The 21,491-nt window shown below is 49.0% G+C and overlaps 1 protein-coding gene across 7 annotated transcripts in view; it reads left to right on the plus strand.

Moving 5' to 3' along the window:
• BEAN1 (brain expressed associated with NEDD4 1) overlaps positions 1–18,222 on the plus strand; it is a 34,269-nt gene extending 16,047 nt beyond the window's left edge. For 4 of the 7 annotated variants that reach the window (XM_072967497.1, XM_072967500.1, XM_072967498.1 and 1 more), the window contains 3 exons: positions 12,347–12,610; positions 14,864–15,014; positions 16,037–18,222. In XM_072967497.1, the coding sequence (XP_072823598.1) occupies positions 12,347–12,610; positions 14,864–15,014; positions 16,037–16,379 (758 nt within the window). In that variant the 3' untranslated portion in view covers positions 16,380–18,222. Of the gene's footprint in view, positions 1–4,966; positions 5,661–12,346; positions 12,611–14,863; positions 15,015–16,036 lie in introns of those variants that run through there. The other 3 variants (XR_012075685.1, XR_012075689.1, XR_012075691.1) reach the window with 2 other exon arrangements.
• Positions 18,223–21,491: the final 3,269 nt, after the last annotated feature.

Genomic DNA, 21,491 nt, shown 5'->3' on the forward strand with positions numbered 1-21,491 from the left:
CACTTGCTCAGCCCTTCCCCATTGGGCCCCAAGACCCCAGGAGGACCTCTAAACATCTGGAATGAGAACTGAACTGAGGAATTCCTTTTCAGGGATTCTCTGGGGTTGGTTTTTTGTTTATTTAGTAGAAATACCAGCTCACAAGCATGAATAGTTAAATATTCAGGAGTTTCATGACCTGTTGTTAAACCATTGGTACCTAGCTTGAAATCCACCATGATGGGAGTATTTACACCATGGAAATTGGCAAGTAACACCAGAAATCAAGGATTCCCCTTCCCCTTCCCCTTCCCCTTCTTTCTTCTACTTCCCCTTCTTTCTTCTTCTTTCCCTTTTTCTTCTACTTCCCCTTCTTCCCCTTCTTCCCCTTCTTCTTCCTCCTCCTCCTCCCCTTCTTCTTCCTCCTCCTCCTCCCTTTCTTCTTCCTCCTCCTCCTCCCTTTCTTCTTCCTCCTCCTCCTCCTCCTCTCTTCTTCTTCTTCTTCTTTCTTCTTCTTTCTTCTTTCTTCCTCCTTCCTCTTCCTCTTCTTCCTCTTCCTCTTCTTCCTCTTCCTCTTCTTCATTTTATGTTTTTTTGGGGAAATCTGGTTTGCCCACCTACCACTATATATAACACACATACAAAAAGTACACTAATCATCAGCATACAGTTCAATGATTCTTTGCAAACTGAACACACCCAGGTCAAGAAACTCCTCCATAGAACTCCTGCCATATACTTTTCCACTCACTACACCATGACCAGGTCAACCATTGTCTTGACTTCTGTCACCATAAATTAGTTTTGCCTATTTTTGACCTTTATATGTGTGGAATCATTCAGTATGTTTTCTTTTGTGTCTGGCTCCTTTGCTCAACAATGTATTCTAAGAGTCAACCATAATATTGCATACAATTGTAGATAATTTATTCTCATCACTATATAGTAATCCATTGTGTGAATTTACCACAGATAACTTATCTATTCCACTTTAATGGACATTTTGAGTCAGCTTCAGTTTGGGGCTATGAAATAATAGTGGACATTCTAGTATATATACTACATCTTCTGTATCCAGTCACCTGTTGATGGACACTTGGATTTCTTCCATATCTTGGCTATTATAAATAGTGCTGCTATGAACATTGGGGTGCAGAATTCTTTTCAAATTAGTGTTTTCTTTTTTTTTTCTGGATATATTCCCAGGAGCGGAATTCTTATATCATTTGGTAGTTCTATTTTTACTTATTTAAGGAAACTCTGTACTGTTTTCCATAGTGCCTGTACTAATTTACATTCCCACCAATAGTGTACATGGGTTCCCTTTTCTCCACATCCTCTCCAATATTTGTTATTTGTCGTTTTTTTTTTTTTTGATGACAGCCATTCTGAAAGGTGTGAGGTGATACCTCATTGTGGTTTTGATTTGCATTTCTCTGATAATTAGCAATATTAAGAATCTTCATGTGCCTGTTAGCCATCTGTATGTCTTCTTTGGAAAAATGTCTATTCACATCTTCTGCCCATTTTTTATTGGATTTGTTTTTTTTAATACTGAGTTTGATGAGCTGTTTGTATATTTAGGATATTAATCCCTTTGTCATTTGCATCATTTGAAAATATTTTCTCCTATTCTGTAGGTTGTTTTTTTTTTCATTTTGTTGATGGTTCCTGCTGCTGCATAAAAGCTTTTAAGTTTAATTAGGTCTCATTTGTTTATTTTTACTTTTATTTCTTTTGCCTTAGGAGACTGATCCAAGAAAATATTGCTATGATTTATGTCCAAGAGTGTTCTGCCTATGTTCTTTTACAGGAGTTTTATGGTTTCATCCATGTCTTACATTTAGATCTTTAAACCTTTTAAAAGTTTTTTTTAATACGGTGTGAGAAAATGTTCTAATCTCATTGTTTTACACATGACTGTCCAGTTTTCCCAGCACCACTTGTTGAAGAAACTATCTTTTCTCCATTGTATAGTCTTGCCTCCTTAGTTGTAAATTAATTGACCATGGGTGTGTGGGTTTATTTCTGGGCTCTCTATTCTGTTCCATTGATCTATGTGTCTGTTTTTGTGCCAATACCATTCTGTTTTGATTACTGTAGCTTTGTAGTATAGTCTGAAGATTGGGAGGGTTGTATCTCAAGCTTTGTTCTTTTTTCTCAGGATTGCTCAGGCAATTCAAGGTCTTTTGTGGGTCTATATAAATTTTAGGATTATTTGTTGTAGTTCTGTGAAAAATATCCTGGGTATTTTGATACAGATTGCATTAAATCTGTAGATTGCTTTATGTGTAGTATTATGGTCATTTTTATAACATTGATTCTTTCAATCCAGGAGCATGGGATATCTTTCCATTTCTTTGAGTCATCTTCAATTTTGAGAAACTGAATTTTGATTTAATTTAATTTTAATTAAAGTAGCTACATGTGGCTAGTGGCTACCATATTCGATAGCACTGTTCTAGTACATGGCTTTTGGTGACCATGTTAATGCACCTCTGTTGAAGAATGGATTTCACCCAGGGTATACATATGTTGGGCTTTAACAGCTAGGGTTAAATGGTTTTCCAGAGTGGCTATACCAATCCACATTCCTACCATCAATATATGAGAGTTCTGGTTGCCCTGTATCCTCACCAACACTTGATATTGTCTGAGTTTTTTTATTTTAGCCATTCTGTGTGGAGATATCACTTTGTGGTTTTCATTTGAATTTCTCTAATGATTAAATACAATGTATTTAGCACTTTAGATATTCCTCTTTTGTGAAGCGATTGTTTAAGCCTTTTGCCCACTTTTCTATTGGATCTTTTTATTATTGATTTCTAGGAGTTCTTTATATATTTTGGATATATTATTGCAAAAATCTCCCTCTTTGTAGATTGCTTTTTGACTATCATAATTGTGTCTTTGGATTAACAGATATTCTTAATTTTTACATACAAAGCATTTATTAATTTATATATATAATTACTTTATGCATATTTAATTTCAAAATTTACAGAAAATAAAATGATGCAGAACACACAGTTAGAGGATACCCTCTTGTGCTCCTTAGGAACAGAGGATTCTATTGCTGCACTTCAAAGAATACACTTACAAACATGAAAGCTGAGATGGGCGCCTTTGAAGTTGGATGGCAGCCTTGTTAAAGAGTTTTTGTCTATTATTGAAATTTCAGGTTTCAGGTTAAATGAAATTTAAAAGACAGTTCATGAAGTAATTTAAACTTTTTTAAAGTCTCTAATTTTTTCAAGATAATGAAGTGCTTCCAACACTAAAATATTGACAATGATCCCAACAGTTTGAGGACTACTGAAGTACATGTGGCTACTATACATGCACAGTGTGTCACCAGCACTCCCTAAACAGTAGGAATCATAGCACCATGGCAGGTGCCCCCTGTCATCCTTGTGAGGGAGAAGGATGATCAATCACCTGAGCAATAGACTAGCATGCGGGTGTATCTACCAAGCGTAAAATCCAGCTATCTAAAACAACATGCCTCTCAAATTCCCAGACAGTATGAAATTTATAACTCAATTTGTGTTCCTTAAAGTTTTTGAAAATAGATACTATATTGAGGGCTAAATAAAAACACTGCACTAAATGGTGTAAGCACCACAGTGGCTGAAGTTCAGTGTCTGGCTTAACAAACGTTTACCTATCATTTTAAAATCAGTTTCTGCTCAAACCCAGCCCAGCCAGCATTTCTCCTGCAGTGGGGTTTATTTTTACATGCACAAGAATGAAAGGCCCTGCTATACACCTTTGTCTTATGACAGAAGCCATGGGGACAGGGAGCCGATGAAACACACAAGAGGAGAAAGACGCACACAGCATTGTCCCTCTGTTCACCATTGGCTTTGATTTAGAGTAGACTGCAAAAAACACATTCTAAAAACTGCAGGAGGGTCTGTTTGTAAGTTGAATACAGTAACCAAGGACTATACTTCCACGGCAAAAAATCCTTGCAGGCTTGGACGTACTGAAGTGTCACTAACACTGAGACACAGGTAATCAGAGGTACCAAAGGCACTGGTAACGTGAGTCATCATCCAAAGACAGCCCGGGTGAACAGCGCACATTTCCTGTCAGCTGCTGCTAAGACTCCTGTGTTGCGAACGGAAAAGGAATCAATCCTGGGGGGCTTGTTACTTATCACTTACTTGAAGAAAGGCTGTGTGAGGCCTCCTCGTTGAACATGAGGCCTAGGTGTCCATTTTCATTTTCCTGTATCATCACAAGACGTATTATGCTCGGTTCACACTGTTTCACATTGACCAGCAGTAACCGATGGTGCGGCTACTCTCTTGGGAATCCCGCAAAGAACAAACCTTTTAGAGGCAAACAGCAAATTGTGCAAAAATGGAGGATTTCATAAGGATGTGAAGAAGGACCCTTCTGTGTCTCAGGATCTATTAGCCGGTTCCAGGCACCTGCACAGACTCCCTGAGAAGCATTCTCTGGAGTCCTGGGGCAGGTTGCAAATGATTTAGAAAGTCTTTCCAAACCTTTTCCAAACCTTCCCCTTGACCCTGTTCACATCTCAGTCCCTGTGCAGTTCCAATGCCCCTACCCACCTCCAAGCCCAAACTCCCACCAAGGAGTTTTATTTTCATGTAGTCCAACTTAACAACTTTTTCATGCTTAGTGCCTTTGTCTCCTGCTTAAGAAATCCAAGGTCATGAAGATATTCTAGTCTTTTCCTTTTGAAGCTTTAGTGTTTTGCCTTTCACATTTAGAACTATGTCTAGGGGGTGGATTTTTTTGTGTGTGTTTTGTTTTTTCTTTTTGAGAGTTTAAGGTTTAATTACCATACACTGAGCACCTACTGTGTGCCAAGCATCCTGCTAGGTAGTGTGCTATGATTAGTTCAAAGAGACTGCTGTCTCACTTTGCAGATGAAGTAACAGGTGCTCAGAGGGTACCGCCTGCAAGGGACAGAGGCAGGATTTGAATCCAGGACTGTCTGTGTCTTTCTCAGCCAGATCCTGGGACAAGATGCATGTCAGCACTGGCAGAGGCGTGACCCTTCTCCCAGAGGACACTAGGACCACTCACCTTCTCAGGAGACTGAATATTGGGGAATAAAAGCCCTTAGGACGGGGGCTGGTTTGGCTCAGCTCAAGGCTGCAAAGCAATCTTGGGGGCGGAGTTGTACAAGGCTTGTCTGCAAATACTCCACAATGTTTATATAAATCCACATTCCATGAACCACGTGCTGAGAAACTTCCAAATCTCCACCGTTCAGTGTGATGTTATCAGTCAGCTGAGATCATGATAATTTATCATGGCCAAGAAGTATCTATTTTTGCCTAGTCTATCAGTTTTTTTCATCCTACCTACTGAAGGGACATGTTATGTTAATAGATTTCCTGGTCTTCAACCATTCTTGCATTCCTTGAATAAGTCCTTTCTACTTATGATATATTATTTTTAATACACTGCCCATCATGCTGTTTCCTGTATGCCCCTATAAATTCTGAGAGTTGAGGGGACCTCTGTGGAGCAGAGGACAAATTCTCATCACCCCTAATGTGTCCAGTATCAGAACCCACAGAAGCAAAAGGCCAAAGCAAAACTCAAGGAAGACAGTACTTGGGAAGGGGGCTCAGCCACTGTGGCCTAAGAACACACCTCTAGGCTGGTCCAGCTTATGGTGGGATAGCTGATGATAATTTACAATATTCATGAGTTTAATACTTTATGTATCAGTTATTCACGAACTTCCTGGAAAGTCTATGTTGTAGTAAATGGTCATTTTTCCAAGCTGTGATTTCGAGTCTCATCATGTGAGCTGGGATGTGGCAGGTAATCCCTAGCTGACGGGTGGGCTGGGCCAGCCCCCCGCCCCCACCCATATCTGCTCCTCAACACAGTTCCACTATTTCCTGCTCATCAGGCAGGCACAGTGACTGCCAGTGTTATAAAATCTGCCTTCTCTGTGGAAAAAAGCCTCAGAAGCAGCTCGAGGTGGTGACAGAAGAGGAGAGAAAATGAGGTTGGGGTCAGTGATGATTCTAACAAGAAAATGAGTTTGGTGTGGATTCAGGTAGGAAGTCTAACTCTGCCATAGCTTGGTTCTGTAATGTCAGCCAACTCACCGTTCCCTCTGCAACAGGGAAAAGTGGTTTGTGACACTTTCAGTGAGTTTTCCAGCCAACAAATAAATTGTTCACCAAACCAGAGTTAAAACCTTAGTGAAATGATGACAAGATGGTAAACTTATGGAGTCTGGAAATGTAGAGGCACAAGTGAGTTAATTCTGGCGAGTTTATTTAAGTGGCAGACTATCTTAATTGTGGAATAAATCACTTTCATCTTACATTTATAGAATCATGAAAGGCCTGTGGGTGGTCATTTATATTTTCCAGTTATATTTTAATGTGGTGGCTGAAAATCTACTTGGCAGCAAAGCAACTCCTGTTAACTCAGATACGTAAAACAGAGGAAAGCTGAGCTACTCTGCATGAAGTGAGAGCAGGGGGCTCCGTGATGCACCAAGACTTTCCCTCTTGGCACCGGGACACCTGTGCAGGACTTCTTGCTTTCTACAATTTTTGAGGTTCATTTTAGTCTGATTCACATACATGTTCCTAGTGCCTAGCATTTGTCCAGGCATAGAACAAGCACATAGTGAGTACTGGTGAGTGGATGGATGGATGGATGGATGGATGGATGATTGAATATATGGATGGATGATTGCATATATGGTTGGTTGGATGGATGGATGGATAGATGATCAAGGGGATGCTGAGTAGATGCCTAGGCAGATAAACACATGGGAAGGTGGATGATTGGATGGTTGAGTGAATTTATGGAGGATTGATCAACAGGTGGATAGCTTCCTTTCCACTATAATCTGCACCCCCGCTTCATGCCACAAATGGTATAAAAGGTGTCAGGGCCTTGACATGACATTAGCTGACCTTTTGCAGAGATGCATTCTCATTAAAAGAAGAATCCTGAACACCAAGCAGCCTCTTCCTCATCCCCATAATTCCAGTGTTCAGGTGACACAGCACAGCCTCACGCCAGGCGCACCTCCTTTCCTGAGCTCTGTTGGGACCTCGCCCTTCTGTGCTCCTGCCCTTGCACCTTCCTCCCTCCCCTGATCTTGTTCTGCTGGTTCATCCTTCAAGTCCCAGCCCCCTCAGGGTGGATGTCCCTGACCTGCCCCCAGCACTGACGTCTCTCCATCACAGTCTCCTGGTGACCAGAGGATGGAGATCAGCAAGTGGGCTGAGAAGTCGCCCAAAAAAAATGAGGAGTCCCAGAAGTGCCCAAGCAAGTGGGCCTACCCTGCCATGTCCCCTCCCCAGCCCCTCTCCACGTCCCTGCTGGGAGGCTGGGACCGGCCATTGGTGAGCAAGGGAAGATGGTACCTCAATCATGTTTCCCAGATTCCCTCCAGTGACTTCACAGGGCGTCACCCTGGTGGCTTCAGCAGTGGAGGAATAAGTGCTCTGCTGAGGCCAGGCTTGCCAGGGAACTGGACCCACTGCAAATGTCTTCAGAAATTTTTGTGACTGGAACCGTCAGTCAGATCTCAGTCTCGGGCCCCCATGGGCAAGACTGGAGATCTAAAGATGTTGGCCCAGCACCTCCCGTGTCTCAGTGCCTTCCTCTGTCAGTGCTCCCAGGGCTTCAGGCTGCAGAGTGTTTTCCTGTACCCAGAAAGAGTGGCTGTGGAGCTGTCCACACGCTGCACTCAGCAAGGACTCAGTAATGACCGTCTGCCTCAATCTTCCTGCCCTGCATGCTCCCCATGTGTCCCAGATTGCAGCCAGCGCCGACCTCATCCCCGGACACAGGCCGGAACTGCCTTGCCTCCTCGCATTGTGCTCACCTGCCTCCCGCCTCCTCCACACCCATCTCAGACCCATTCACCCACCCTGCAGGGAGAACAGTTCAAGAATAAGTGTCTCTTTAGATAGATAGCGAGCGGGTCCAGAGAGGGCAGGGGACACGCCCAAGGTCACAGAGTGAGTGAGTGGTAGAACCAGGAACAGCACCCAGTTCTACCTCCACTAGATCTTGCTCTTGTTCCCTGCTATGTGCCACTATTTCATGATTCATCAGACACATCTGGGTTCAAATCCCAGCTCTGCCACAAAACCAGGCCCCCAACTTCAGCTCAGGGAGCTTCGGTGTCCTCATTTGTAAATGAGGATGACAAAAGCATCTGAAGCAAGCGCCAGACCCCACACCTCGGCCGGGGGGCATGGGGTGGGGGCATCTGACTCACCTGTGGCTCCCGGTCCCAGCCCTGGGCCAGAAGTCTGGAGGCACCAGAGATGGCTTCCGCCCGGTACGGCAGTGGCCCACGGACCCAGGCACCATCCCAGCCCTGAACAGGGCCTTGGGACCCCATCTGCAGAGCAGGGATGGCAGCAGGGCTGTCTCTGGAGCCTACTCAGAGGACGCCAACTCAGAACACAGGATGAACTCTCTGCAGCGGTATCTGCCTTTCAAGTGCTTTCACCTGAGCCCCGCTCAGGGCTGAGCTCCACCTAGTGCGGGAGCCGTGGGCCTCGGCTTCCTCCCCGCAGCACGCTCCGCGCTCAGGTGGACCCTCGCAGCAGCCTCCTTACTGGTCCCCGCCTCCTACCCTGCGCCCGTTCTGCCGCCAGAGGGCGCTCCTAAAACACTGACTACGCCCCTCCATGTCTCCTCTTTGCTGTTGGGATAAAGGACAGCCTCTTAATTTGACCTCCTAGACCCCTCATGGTCTAGCTCCTGCCAGCCTCCTCAAAACTCAGCAATGTTCAGCTGTTGATATACCTTCACCCTGAATAATACATAGGTTATTGCCTACTTTGACTGCATACAAAGTGGCCCAGAAGCAGCAAAGCATTGTTTTAGGGAGAGGAAATTTTTACTTTAGCAAGATCCCCAAAACATGAGCTCCAGTGTACAGTGCCTGGTAACCACAGAGCATCTTAGCTAAGAGCATGGCATCTTGGCTACCTACTCAGGTCCCTCTTTGTGGGCTGTGTGACATTGGGCATGTTACTCAACCTCTCTGATTCTCTGAGGCTCATTTTCTCCACCTGTTAATTGAGGATCTCATCACAGGCCATCATTAAAATCAAATGAGATAATACAGTGCGTGAAAATACTAACCATGCTGGTATATGGAGGGAGGGCCACATCTCTGGGAAGAGCTGGTATTTTGAGGTACAATTTCCTCCTGATCATGGGGACCTTGGTAGAAGCTGCTTGGGAAGAAAGTCTTGGATAGAGGCAAAGCTTGCCTCATCCCCTTTCCTTGCCACAGCTGGTGCAGCTTGACATGGAGGCAGAGGGGTGAGTAGGGGGGCTAGCATCGTGTTATTTGTCCGCAGTCATATTTATCTTGTTGACAAAATGGGCCCTGCGTTTGGAAATTGCAAGAGGTTCCCTCATAATTTAAAGCAGTGCCTATCTCTACTGGTCACAGTGACTGGAAGATTGATTTCCCAACCAGCCTTGCAGGTGAATGCCTGTGCCAACTGGCTCTATCTGCCAGCACCTGGCTGGCAATGAGCCTGGCGCTGCCAGGAGGATGAGGGTCTCATTTGTTGCTGAAGCAGGTGGAGGGAGGGGCATCTTCAAGGTTACCTCACAGGACTGGCACCTCAGCAGCAGGTTCTGCATGCTGAGCAGGGCAGGTGCACACACACATACCAAACCCTAGGTTTTCATTGTGGGCACTTGCAGCCTTGCCATGGCCAGCTTTCTGGTAGCACATCTACCTGGGATTGTGGGGTGACCAGTGTGTCCCAAATCATTAAATCATTGCAGCAGCTGGGACATCCTGAACGGGGCAGTCCAGAGCCAGGACAGCAGTGTGGACCCCATACACTCCTGCCTTCCCCAAGGAAGGCTGATGTCTCTGATGGTTCCCAAGTCCTGCCACTGACTTCAAAGGTGAGAGGCCACATGGTAGATAGGAAGAGGATGACATTGGTTGGCTGGCCAGCTGGCTTGTACTTTATTAGAGAGAATATGGTAGCAGAGTGACCACTAGCTCAGATCTAGTCCAAGGCAAAGCCTGGTCATTGGCTCAGAAGTCACAGCATGGTGGACTGTGGTCACACTAGATGAGTAATGGCCAAAAGCTTCATTTCATGACCAGGTGTAATCACTGTGTGACGTGCTGTGTTGAAAAGCATGCTGAGGCCGCCTCCTGGGCCAAACAGGAAGAAAATGATTGTCAATTAGTAATGTCTGCCATTGGCATAGACTTAGGAAATGGTAGCCAGCATGCTATATGTTCACCCGGCCAAAGATTAGATTTCTCCAAAGATGAGGTCAAGTCAGACAATTGAAACTGATCCTCTTGCCTGGGAGAAAGAAACAGAGGAGAACCTCACTTTGTCACCTTACATCTGTGGGTCTTGAAGAAAAACGGGAACTTTAGCTTTGGGTGGCTGACAGCCAAGAGAATAAAGAGGAAACACTGACACTTCATCAAAACTCAAGTGGTTACACCCAGTCAAAAAGCAGAGAAGAAACAAATTCTATAATTTGTTAAAAGTGGGTATAGAAGTCTCCAACTATTATTGTTGTATTATCTATTTCTCCCTTCCATTTGTCAGCCTGTGCTCCACGAATTTATTCTTAGGTGCATAGATGTCTGTAATTGTTATAACTTCCTGATGGGCTGACCCTTTTATCATTCATTATAAAATGTCCCTATCGTCTTTAATGACATTTTTTTTTGTTTTAAAGTCTGTTTTTTCTAGTATTAGTATAGCCACTCCAGCTTCAAGGTTGCTATTTGTATAGTACATCTTTCCCCATCCTTTCAACTTACTTGTATCTTTGATTCCCAAGTGAGGTTCCTATCAACAGTATATAGTTGGATCTTGTTTTTCAACCCCTGCCTTTTGATTGGCTTGTCAAACCAATTTGCATTTAATGTTGTTATTGGTATATTTAGATTTACATCTGCCATTTTACTTTTTGTCTTCCATATGTCTGTCTTTTCTGTCCTCTATTTCTCCTTTTTTCTATAAATGAATATTTTTCTGTTATAAGATTTGAATTCTTTTAATGATATTTTCACTCTTCCTGTCTGTCATTTCCTTAGTGGCAGCGTCTGTGCCCCAGCTCAGTGTCCCCTCTCTCTGTCCACAGTAGCGTTAGGACCCACTATATACATCTAAGCATATCACAGTCTACTTTGTATTTATACTACCTTAATTCCAATGAGAATTAAGTTGCTCTAGCTTCTCCTACATAACTCTACTTCCTCTTCCCCCTTTTTGTGCTGTTATTGGTACACATTAGAGAGCTTCTTTTCCAGTTCCTCATGATTTAGTGGAGAAACCACGGTCCAGAGAAGGCCAGGCTTAGCCATATACTGGCTATGTGACTGTGGATGAGTCATTTCATATTTTGAGCCTCAGTATCCTCACCTATAAAATGGGAAGAACTTTATGAGCATAGCTTCAAGGATGAAGTGAGCTCTTAGCACTTAGCCCCCACACTAGTAGCTCTCTGAAAACAGCAGTCTGTGTTTGGCCCTCAAAGAATCCCAGAAACCTATCTACCCTGGCATTCTCACATCAGAGAGTCAGGAAGCATGCATGCCCAGGCAAAGCCAAGGGCAGCTCCCTCTCCCCAGTGAATGCACCTGCAAGGGAGCAGCTTACAATGAACTTCAGCAAGCAAAGGCTTGGAGCTCAGGCTAGGATGACATTCTGGCCCAGATGTGCCTCCAGGCCAGCCCCTCCTGATGAAGGCCAGTCATCTGAAGGGCCACCAGCATGGCCAGAGCTGCTGAAGGGCATGTTCATAGCTCAGGCAAAGGGCTCAAGTTTGTTCTTCACCTGCTTGTCCCTCTGTTGTCAAAGTGTGGGAGAGGCTTTTGGAGATGGTGCGGAGAAGGAATGGGAAGGGAGGGGTGGGGTGACCACAGCTGAGTGTCCAGCTTCTGATTTGCATAAGTCTAGGCCCTCACTTGGGGAAAGAGTCCTCCTACTGCTACCCAGGGAGATGGCCATCCAAACTTGGCTCGATCACCACCCAAGACAGACTCCTTCTCCTGAGGCAGCTCAAGGCCTCCCTGCCATTTCCTCATCTGGTCTCAAGGCTGGAGCCACTCACTCACTACACGCCTTTGGCACCTTTGGTGTGACCAGGCCCAGTGCCGAGCTTGAGGACACAGAGAGCCATCAAGCAGGACACCTGGAAACCATGCATGATTATATGCGACAGATGCAAAAGAGAGACTGGGACATGGGCTCTGGGAGGACATACAGGGGACCCCTTTCAGAACAGGGCCCAGGAGTGCTTGCCCCTGAACCCTATGGCTGTCCAGAGATGGGACCAGCAGTGTCTGTGCCCCAGCTCAGTGTCCTCTCTCTGTCCACAGTAGCTCGATACAACCGCACCAGCTACTTCTACCCCACGTTCTCAGAGAGCTCAGAGCACAGCCATCTGCTCGTGTCTCCCGTGCTGGTGGCAAGTGCAGTCATAGGTGTGGTCATCATCCTCTCCTGCATCACCATCATCGTGGGCAGCATCCGCAGGGACAGGCAAGCCCGGCTCCAGCGGCACCGCCACCACCATCGCCGCCACCACCACCACCACCATCGCCACCGCCGCCGCCGCCATCGAGAGTACGAGCAGGGCTATGGTGAGCTGCCCCCCACTCCGGGCCCCAGGACTCCTCTCCCATTGTGACTGTAACCCAGGAGGCATCAGGGAGGTGGTGGCTCTGACATGACTGGGGCAGGGTGGACGGGAAAGGCATGCTAGAGGTCTTGAATGATCAGGAAGAACTCAGAGGTGCTTACCGCAATGTTCTTAGCAGCATAAGGAGCCTAGCTGTCTGCCAAGGGTGAGGCAGAAGGTCAAAGGGAGGGTATGCTACTACTATTCAGCCCCGGCCGCTGTTGGTCCAGGTTGTACTGATCTCTGGTCCATCTGGTGCCTGGATGGAGGGATGGATGGAGAGAGGGAAGGGTGAGGGGGATGGGCAGATAGACCGGTAGGCAGATGAGGAGGTGGATAAGTGGGGAGATTAAGTGGGGGATTTGGGTGGTATGAGTGAGTGAATGGATCATTGGATGGATAGAGAGATGGCTGAGTGGGTGGGATGGGGGATGGATGGCTAAATGAGTACATAGAAGGATGAATGAATAGATGGGGGTAGATTGGGTGGGTTGTATAAGTGGATGTATAGATGGGATAGGTGGATGGATGGATGGATGGATGGAAAGATAGATAGAAGAATAGATAGGAGGGGAGAGGGATGGATAGGTTGGAGGGTTGGAAGCAATGAGTGGGTATATGAATAAGTGAATGGATGAATGGATGGAATGAATGATGAGTGAATGAATCTATCCCCAGAGAGCCTGCAAAGTCCGAACAGAACTGATTTTAGAGTTTCCCAATTATGGGAATTACCCTTACACAGAGATGGTGGCTAATTCTTGGGCTGACCCATCCCAGTAGCATTCATCTGGCCAAAATATAAAGAAGCAAATAAGGGTTTTGATCCTGTCAGCCAGACAGAGTCACTGTTCATGTGTTTGGAAGATTTTTTTCAAGAGCTTTCTCGATGTCCATAGAGAACCCTGGGATTAAACCTACAGATAGAGTTCTGTATCCAGATTTTTCCATTCACTGTTGCGTCAAGAGTGGGGTTGGGGTTGTACAGACTGTGCATGAATTCCAGCCCCACAGTCTACCAGGCATGTGACACTGAGCCTCAGCTGCTTTGTAGAATGGGGAGGGCCACACACTGCTGACCTCAAAGGTCATGAGCACCACCTGAGACAGATGTTAGGCCCTGCCCTCTGAGGGGAGGAGCCACCTGCAAGCCTATTGAGGGTAGCAAGGTTGGGGAGATCTCCTGTCTCAGCCCATCTTCGCAGCTCCCCCAGACTCTACTCGACCTGTCAGAAACTGGGAGGTGGAGAGCTTACAGAGAGGAGGCAGGACATTCAACCACCCTTGGGCCCTACCAATAATTCGCTGTGTGGCCTCTGGCAAGTCACTGAACCTCTCTGAACCTCAGCTGTGGAATGAGAAGATTGTGCTCCATGAGCATTTCCTAAGCAGTGTTACCAAGTCTAAGAAAATAAGATCATGGGGCCAAATGCTGCACAAGCACAGTTACATGTACTTGTCAGCTGTAGGACTTTTCAGAGGCTTTGATGTGCTACTATGTTGGGGCGGGTTGGGGGGGAAGACAGAAGAAAATGCAGCATATGGAGTCACCAGAATTCATCCCAGAAGCCCATTTTCTCCCCAGGATACCCAAAGGGAATAGTGTGTGGCCAGGGGAGGGACCAGGGGGCCTGACCACAGACACCTCTGCAGTCTTCATTCCTAATGCTTCCTCCCCATTTTTTGTGCTGCAGCCCTTCCCCACAGCTCAAGGCTTCCTGTCCATGCCATACTCTTCATTCTCATCTTCCCCGTGGGGAAGCTGTTCTGTTCCCTCTACCAGGCCTTCCCCTTTTCCCCTGGCTAATTCCTAGATAAGATTCTGTTCTGGGAGTCCTTCCTCCGGGAAGTCCTCCCTGACCTCCTGGCTGGGTCAGACCTGTCTCTGTTCCTACAATCCCAGTACCATATCTATCAAAGCTCAAGACACACTGCCCGCTACCAGGCTGTCCCTAGAGCACACTGCCCACCAACCTGGGAACCCCCTCCCCAGCCCAGGGCAGGGCCAACTCTGCTTCCTCCCGTGACTCCCATGCCCAGCAGAGCACTGACGCTTGTCTTCTGGGGCTGTCGCCGAGGGAATGAAAGCAGCTGTGCTTGGTGAGGGGCAGGATGGGAAGTTGGAGAGAACAGAATCTCAGTGGCCTCAGGTAGACCCATTAGGACCCTCCCTGGCGTTGGCCCGAGGCCCAGGCTGAGTGTCTGTTCCCTGCAGTGTCTGAAGGGCACACATACAGCCGCTCGAGCCTCAGGATGCGCGATGCCTGCAGCCCTGCTGATGACTGGCCTCCACCCTTGGACCTCAGCTCTGATGGGGACGTGGATGCCACGGTGCTCCGAGAGCTGTACCCGGATTCTCCACCAGGGTAAGGAGACCGTGGGGGAGGAGGGACCATGAGGGTGGAGCTCAGGGCAGGAGCCCTCAGCCCCCATGGGAAACAGCAACACCCCAGATGGTATGAATACAGAAAACATCTGCTCAGTGGGCGCGGCCATCTCACCCCCTCCTGACCAAACAGGTCCCAGCGAGGTGGTGCGTGACTCAGCAGATGTCACCCTGAAACACTTGAAAAGGAAGAAAAAGTTCAGCTCCTTCAGTCTGGGTAAAGAGGTAGGGTAGAGGGCTAGCCCCTTAGTATGAACCCCCAAAGCCCAAGTCATGTCCACTAGGACAGGCATCACTGTGTCCAAACTGTACTTGTGGCCATCATGTGACCCTCTCCCATTGGGGGATTCTTCTCTGGGGAACCTTTGTGTCCTGTCCTGCCAGCCACCTTTCGGCACGTCACCCAGCAGTTAGTACCTGAAAAGAGGATTCCAGGTCTCCATCACTTCCCCACCAGGAGACCTCTTGGGCCCCACAAACAGCCCCATCCTCCCCATCACCCTTTACCCTTTATCCCCCACCCTCAAGAGTCCTGGGAGAGATGAACTTTCCCAGTGGGTGTGTGTTTTTGTGCCCTGCAGCTACAAACTCAGAGGGACTCCTCCCAAACACTAGAAGGACCACTATGGGGAGACTTGAGATCAGGGAGTGTCGGGCAGCCTGAGGCTGGCCCACCAGCACCACCCATGCTCGGAGCCCTGCAGCAGTGGCTACTATTGTTCTGAGCGATCTGAGACCCAGAGTTGGGTGACTTACTCACTCAGGTTCACACAGAACACTGAGGCTGAGTCAGGACCAGAATCCAGGTCCCAGTGATTCTGGGGTGCCCCTCCCCAGGGAGCAGAGGGATTTCGTTGGAGTCCATGTGACAGAGGCCTGGCCTGGTCCGGTCCACACCGGGCAGCCTGTCACTGTGATAGGCCCCAGCCCTCAGGGGAGACTCCTACACCTGCTGCTAGAGCCCATTTGCACAGGGCCCTGAGGGAGCCTCTTCTCTTGCAGTTACGATGAGTGTGTGGGGCCGGGGGCCACTCAGCTGTACGTCCCCACGGATGCCCCGCCCCCCTACTCACTGACCGACTCCTGCCTCGCGCTGGACGGCACCCTGGACACGGGCGGCGGCCACAGCCCTGGGCGACACCAGCAGGCGCAGAGGCTGCAGGGCCAGAATGGCCTCCGCACGGTCTCCATGGACACACTGCCCCCTTACGAGGCCGTGTGTGGGGCCAGCCCCCCAGCGAGCCTGCTGCTGCTGCTGCCGGGACCAGAACCAGGGCCAAGGAGCTCCCAGGGCTCCCCGGCCCCAACCCGGGCCCCGGCCTCCGGCCCAGAGAGGGTTATGTGAGTGACCCAGGCCAGGTCCTGCCGGTCCCTCAGGGCTGAGCCACATCTTTCAGGCACACAGGAAGGCACACGTGCACACATACACACAGATATGCACACATGGCAGCCCCACATGCACACATATACACACAACTTGGACACACACACACAATGACACACCCATGCGAACACTCACATCTGGACATGCCCCATACATGTGCAGACATGTGCACACACACAGCCCCCTCACATCTACACATCCGCATCTGCAAAGGTTTCATTAAAAATGAAGCCTCCAACCTCCAGTCTCCTCCCCAGCCTGTCAGCGATGCCTCTATAGACAATGCTGGGAGCAGAGGCAGAGAAGGGACTAGGGCTTGCTCTGCCCTCCCCCAAGGCCTGTTTGCCCCTGCCCTCCCCTGGCAGGCTGTGTCCAAATTCTGATTCTGCCTCCAGAAGCTGCTCGACCACCCCAGGTCGGCCGCCTGCTCTGCCCCCACCCAGGGCAGCGGGTCCTCCTGGTTGGCGGGACAGGCCTCAGTAAGGTTCCGCTCTATGCCGTACCTATCTCTTAATTCTAGGGCAGAAGAGCCACAACATCACCACCCTGCCATTTACAGGGTGAGGGACATGGGTCTGGGGGCTCAGGCACAACCTGGAGGCCCTCACAGCCCGCCTTGCCCGCTTCCTGTCCCTGTGCCCTCAGTCTGGTGGTGCTAGCGGAGTTCTCTCATCACCTGAGCTGCCGCGAAGGACAGCGCTCTTGGTGGTGGGTCCCACCTGTGCCTGTGTCAGTCCACCCACTGCCCAGGACTGAGGGTCTTCAAAGAAGATGGAGGGCTGCCTGGGTACAGCTGTGAGGCTGAGGAGCGACCCCTCACTAAGTACGTGCCCAGACAACCATTATGGCCTAAGCTTGAATGGGCTGGAGCCAGCCCCCAGTGCTGTCCTCCTGCGTGGTGGCTCGTAGTTGGGAATCGTAAGCCAGCATGTTCTGGCCCTGCCCTCTATGGTGTTTGCAGGGACAAGATAAAGTGGATGTGGGCCCCACTGTGCCACTACGAGAGGAACAGTGGCTACATCTTGGCCTCGCTGCCAGGGGTACCGCAGAAGGGGATATGTGGGCCTGGTTGTAGAGAGGCTCATATTCTTGGCCCCTGAATCCTAGCAATTTCCATCAGAGACCACGCAGGTAACAGAGCTGATTCCTGAAGACCCAGTGGGCCAGAGGGTGGCAGCCATGCGTCTGTGAAGAAAGTCTCCACCAGCATCACCAGCGTCAGAGTCCTCAAATCCCGCCTGCCTCCCTCCCTACCCACTCCTTAAACAATAGCACCCCCCAACCAGCCTCTCCCCCACATTTCAATTCCTCTAACAAAGGGCTAAGACAATTTAGTAATTCCTTTCTTAAGAAGAGGGGTGGCAAGAAAGGCAATCGTGAGTTTTATTTTCTGTAGAAATAGAATTTCTTCTGGTACAGAACTGAAAGGAGTCCACCCAGAGGTTCTGTAGCATCCTGGAGCCCCTGACTCCACCCAGGGGAGGGACCTTGTTTACAAGCAGTTCTGTCCACCTTTGTGGTATACTGTTTTCTAGGCTAAAAAAAAAAAAAAAGTCTGTCTGTTGTACTGTATAGCCTTTAAAATGCACTCCAGGGAAGAGATTCTTTTAAGAAACACATCCAGTTTCTGTAGTCCTAAAGAGTGCCGAGGGGGAAAAAGATAAAAATCCCCATGTGCTCATCAGTCTTTGAAGGACAGAGCTGAACAGCTTTTCTTGTTCCTGGATTAAGCGCTAAATAACCAACGATGTATCTTTTCTGTGTTCAAAATAAATATATCAATAAAAAATGTTGCAAGAAGTAACATGATCAAGGAGCGCATGGTGGGGCTGGTGCCATCTGAAACTTGCAAGGAAAAGAAGCAGAAAATGGCAGCAAACTGAAAATAGGTTATTTCTCTCAAAATTAGCAGCCACTGAAGCCTTGTCATTTTCCTGTTGACACAGATATTTGGGTAGTCAGTGACTTACACGAGTTAATTTTTTTAACCTCCCTGAAACGTGGCATCATTTTTCCAAGACTTGGTCAGGGTAACTGTCGCCAGGATGGGCCATAAACTTCAGGACTTGACTCCAGTAACACCAAGGATTGCACATCTCACTTTGACAGCAGTTGGCTCTCCTTACCCTAATGGCTTTGACTACCGGGAAGCAGGGGAAGGGGGAGGGCGTAATGAGACTGAAATGAATTGTTTTCTCCCTCTGCAGAATTCTCTTCTTGTCTGTGCATTCCGTAAGACCTTGGCTTTGCTTGTTGATCAAGGTACAGCCCCTGTCCCCAGGACCCAATCTGTAACTACCAGCCCCGCTCCAAGCCCACACTGCCACCTGCTGGCTGCCTGCCGCCACTGTTCACAGCAAATGAGTGAGCCCCTGCAGGATGAGCAAACTCCCTTCTCCTGCTTTTAAACCCTCTGCCCAAGGACACCCATAGTTGTAGATAGATCTGGTTTGGGTTCTGGGCTTGTCCTCCACTCTTGAGAAGTCCCATGAGGTTTAAACCATTTAAGCATTTCACTTTCAGGAATCACTTCTGCCTCCTATAATCTCTCTCTGGGCACAGCCTGATACCTAAGCCCTTTTCACTGTATACAAAACAGTCACTCCCCCATCCTAGACACCACTGTGCCTGGCTCAGGTGCCACCTCCATGCTCTGAGGCCCCTGCTCCTGGAAATAAATGTAGCAGCCTTCATGATAATGGTGCCCAGCCACGTGCTGGCCCCAACCTGAACCAACCCCACACTGACACCTAGTTCCAACAACAAACAACATTCGGGATCCCATTGGCCCGGGGGACTGTCAGTCTCAGTGTTTTCCACCTCATCTATCCATGACGTGCTCTGTAACCACTGTGACACACTATGGCGTGTTCACATACGGCACCACATCCGAGGTCCCTACAAGACTGATCTTTCTCTGCCAAGGCCTTGAGGGGTCAGGCTGAGGAGAGCACCCAGGGCAGCAGGGCTCAGCCCCGGGCTCGTCAGGGCCCCAAGGAGTTGGGAGGTAAAGCCAGAGTCTCAGGACAGTGGGAAAAGGAGGAGGGGCAGGACCAAACACTGGGACAGGATGTGGGTGCAAGGGGTTGATGAGGGAGGTGACCCCAGGAGCACCACTAGGCAGTGGGCAGTGACCCAGGAAGGGAAGGAAGCCCAGGCAGGGTGGGCAGGCTGTTACCAAGCATGTAGCCACTGTGGGCAACTGAGCTCCACCTCCTGGGCAACTCTGTGAGACAGTGTGGAGCACGCCTCACAGTTAGCCACCTAAGTGGCGGGGTGGGGGATGCATTATTCATACAATGACTCTCAGTCCCTCAAGGGTCATTGTATGAGGTTGTTCTTCGGAGAATGTTAATCCCTTCCCCTCGTGGTGCCGAGCAGGCCCTCTGGCCAGAGAAAGTCTCCAGGCAGGAGACTTGCAGCTGCTGGCTGATGACGCCGCCACCAAGGTTAGCACAAGCTGGCCCGGGGCCAGTTTGCATGGGCACAGCGCGTCCCAGGGCCTCTGGACGGGGTACCCACAGCATCTGCCACACGTGGGCAGCAGGAATCACCCAGAAGAGGAAGGAAGGGGGCTTGATACTAAGCGTGGCTGTCCACAGCCGCCCCTCCACTGGCCCGTGCAGGGGTCTCTCACACCAAGTTTCGGGCCCTTGGACACACTCATGCACAGCATCACTCAGCTCACAGCACCTGCGGTTTGTCCACATTTGCTCAGATGGCTTCAGTGCACACACAGTAGTGCCTCTCACACTCAGAGCTCAGGTAGTCCCACAATCACACTCCTAGGCCACCCACTCTCACACTCAGGTGTCACCATCGGTGTCCCCTTGACAACTGACCATTTGGAAGTACGAGCAGTGGAAGGACAGGCAACTTCCTCTGAGAGAGTGAATCTTCTGTCCCGGGCTCTGCTCTGTTTGACCTCGCGGTGCAGCTCCTCCAGCCCAGGTGAACTCTCTCAGTCAGGACCAGTTGGCTAGGGCAGGCCCGTGTGTTTGTTGCTGGGCTGGGGGGCTGGGCACTTTCTTCCCCCAAGGATTGCAGCCCAGCTGTGCCTGCTTGGCATCTTTCCAAGGAACTCCAGGTCTGCAGGGCCTCAGGCCCTGTGATCACAGTCTCAGCCAGACCACAGCTATGCGTCCTCACCAGCCTGACCCCTGGGGTTCCTGGGGCTGCCCATCCTTCTGCCCTGTAGCTGGAGGCTGCCTGGTCCATGAACCACAAAGTTGGTACCACCTGGTGCCTGGTGACCTGGACTAGTTACCTAACCTTGCTGAGATTCAGGACCAGATGAGCTACTGGGTATGAAAGAGTAGCATCCCCAACATCAGACCTAAGATGACTAATTCTATCACTCACAGGAAATCCATTCTCAAGTAGCGCTGTGGTTGGTAAGTAAGTTCCCAATCAGAGGGATAGAAACCGCCCTGGCCACTGAGCTCCGAAAACGCTGCAAAGAGACGCCATGTATGATGAGCCCAGGCCTGAGGCAGCTCCAAGGTGAAGCACCAGCCAGATGCCCCTCCTGGTGATTGGAGGGGCAGGAGGCCAGCAGAGGCTCACAGAAAGCAAATGATGGCAAAGACCCAAGTCTTCTTGGGTTGTGTTACTGCAAGGTCAGAGCCAGCTCCTGCACCACCAACGCCCCTTCAGCTGGGCTCTCCGGGCTGTGAGCCACCCAAGGGCAGCTGCTTTGTCTCATTTGCCTCTGAAGACCCCAGGCTGTCTGCTCCAGGGCAGCACTTCCCCAAGCACTAGACGATAGCATATAAAGAACTCCTCAACCCCGTCCAAGAAGTTGGGAAATAGTGCATGGGTTGCCGCCTCCTAGAAATTCACACCCTTGATGAGCTGCTACAGGAGAAGTCCTGAAGTCAAGAAGCCCAAGGACCTTGCTTAACCCAGCGGTTCCCAAATGCATTTGGCCACAGAAAATTTTTACTCACATAAGACTGATTAATGAGCCCCAAACAAATGCTCTTCCCTGGAGCACACTTTGAGAAATGCTGACCCACATGGAAGGAATGAGTCACCGAATGGCTGAATGAATGAGTGAATCATCACTGAATT

This window comes from Vicugna pacos, chromosome 9 (assembly GCF_048564905.1).
Source record: "Vicugna pacos chromosome 9, VicPac4, whole genome shotgun sequence".
In the NCBI taxonomy this organism is placed as follows: domain Eukaryota; kingdom Metazoa; phylum Chordata; class Mammalia; order Artiodactyla; family Camelidae; genus Vicugna; species Vicugna pacos.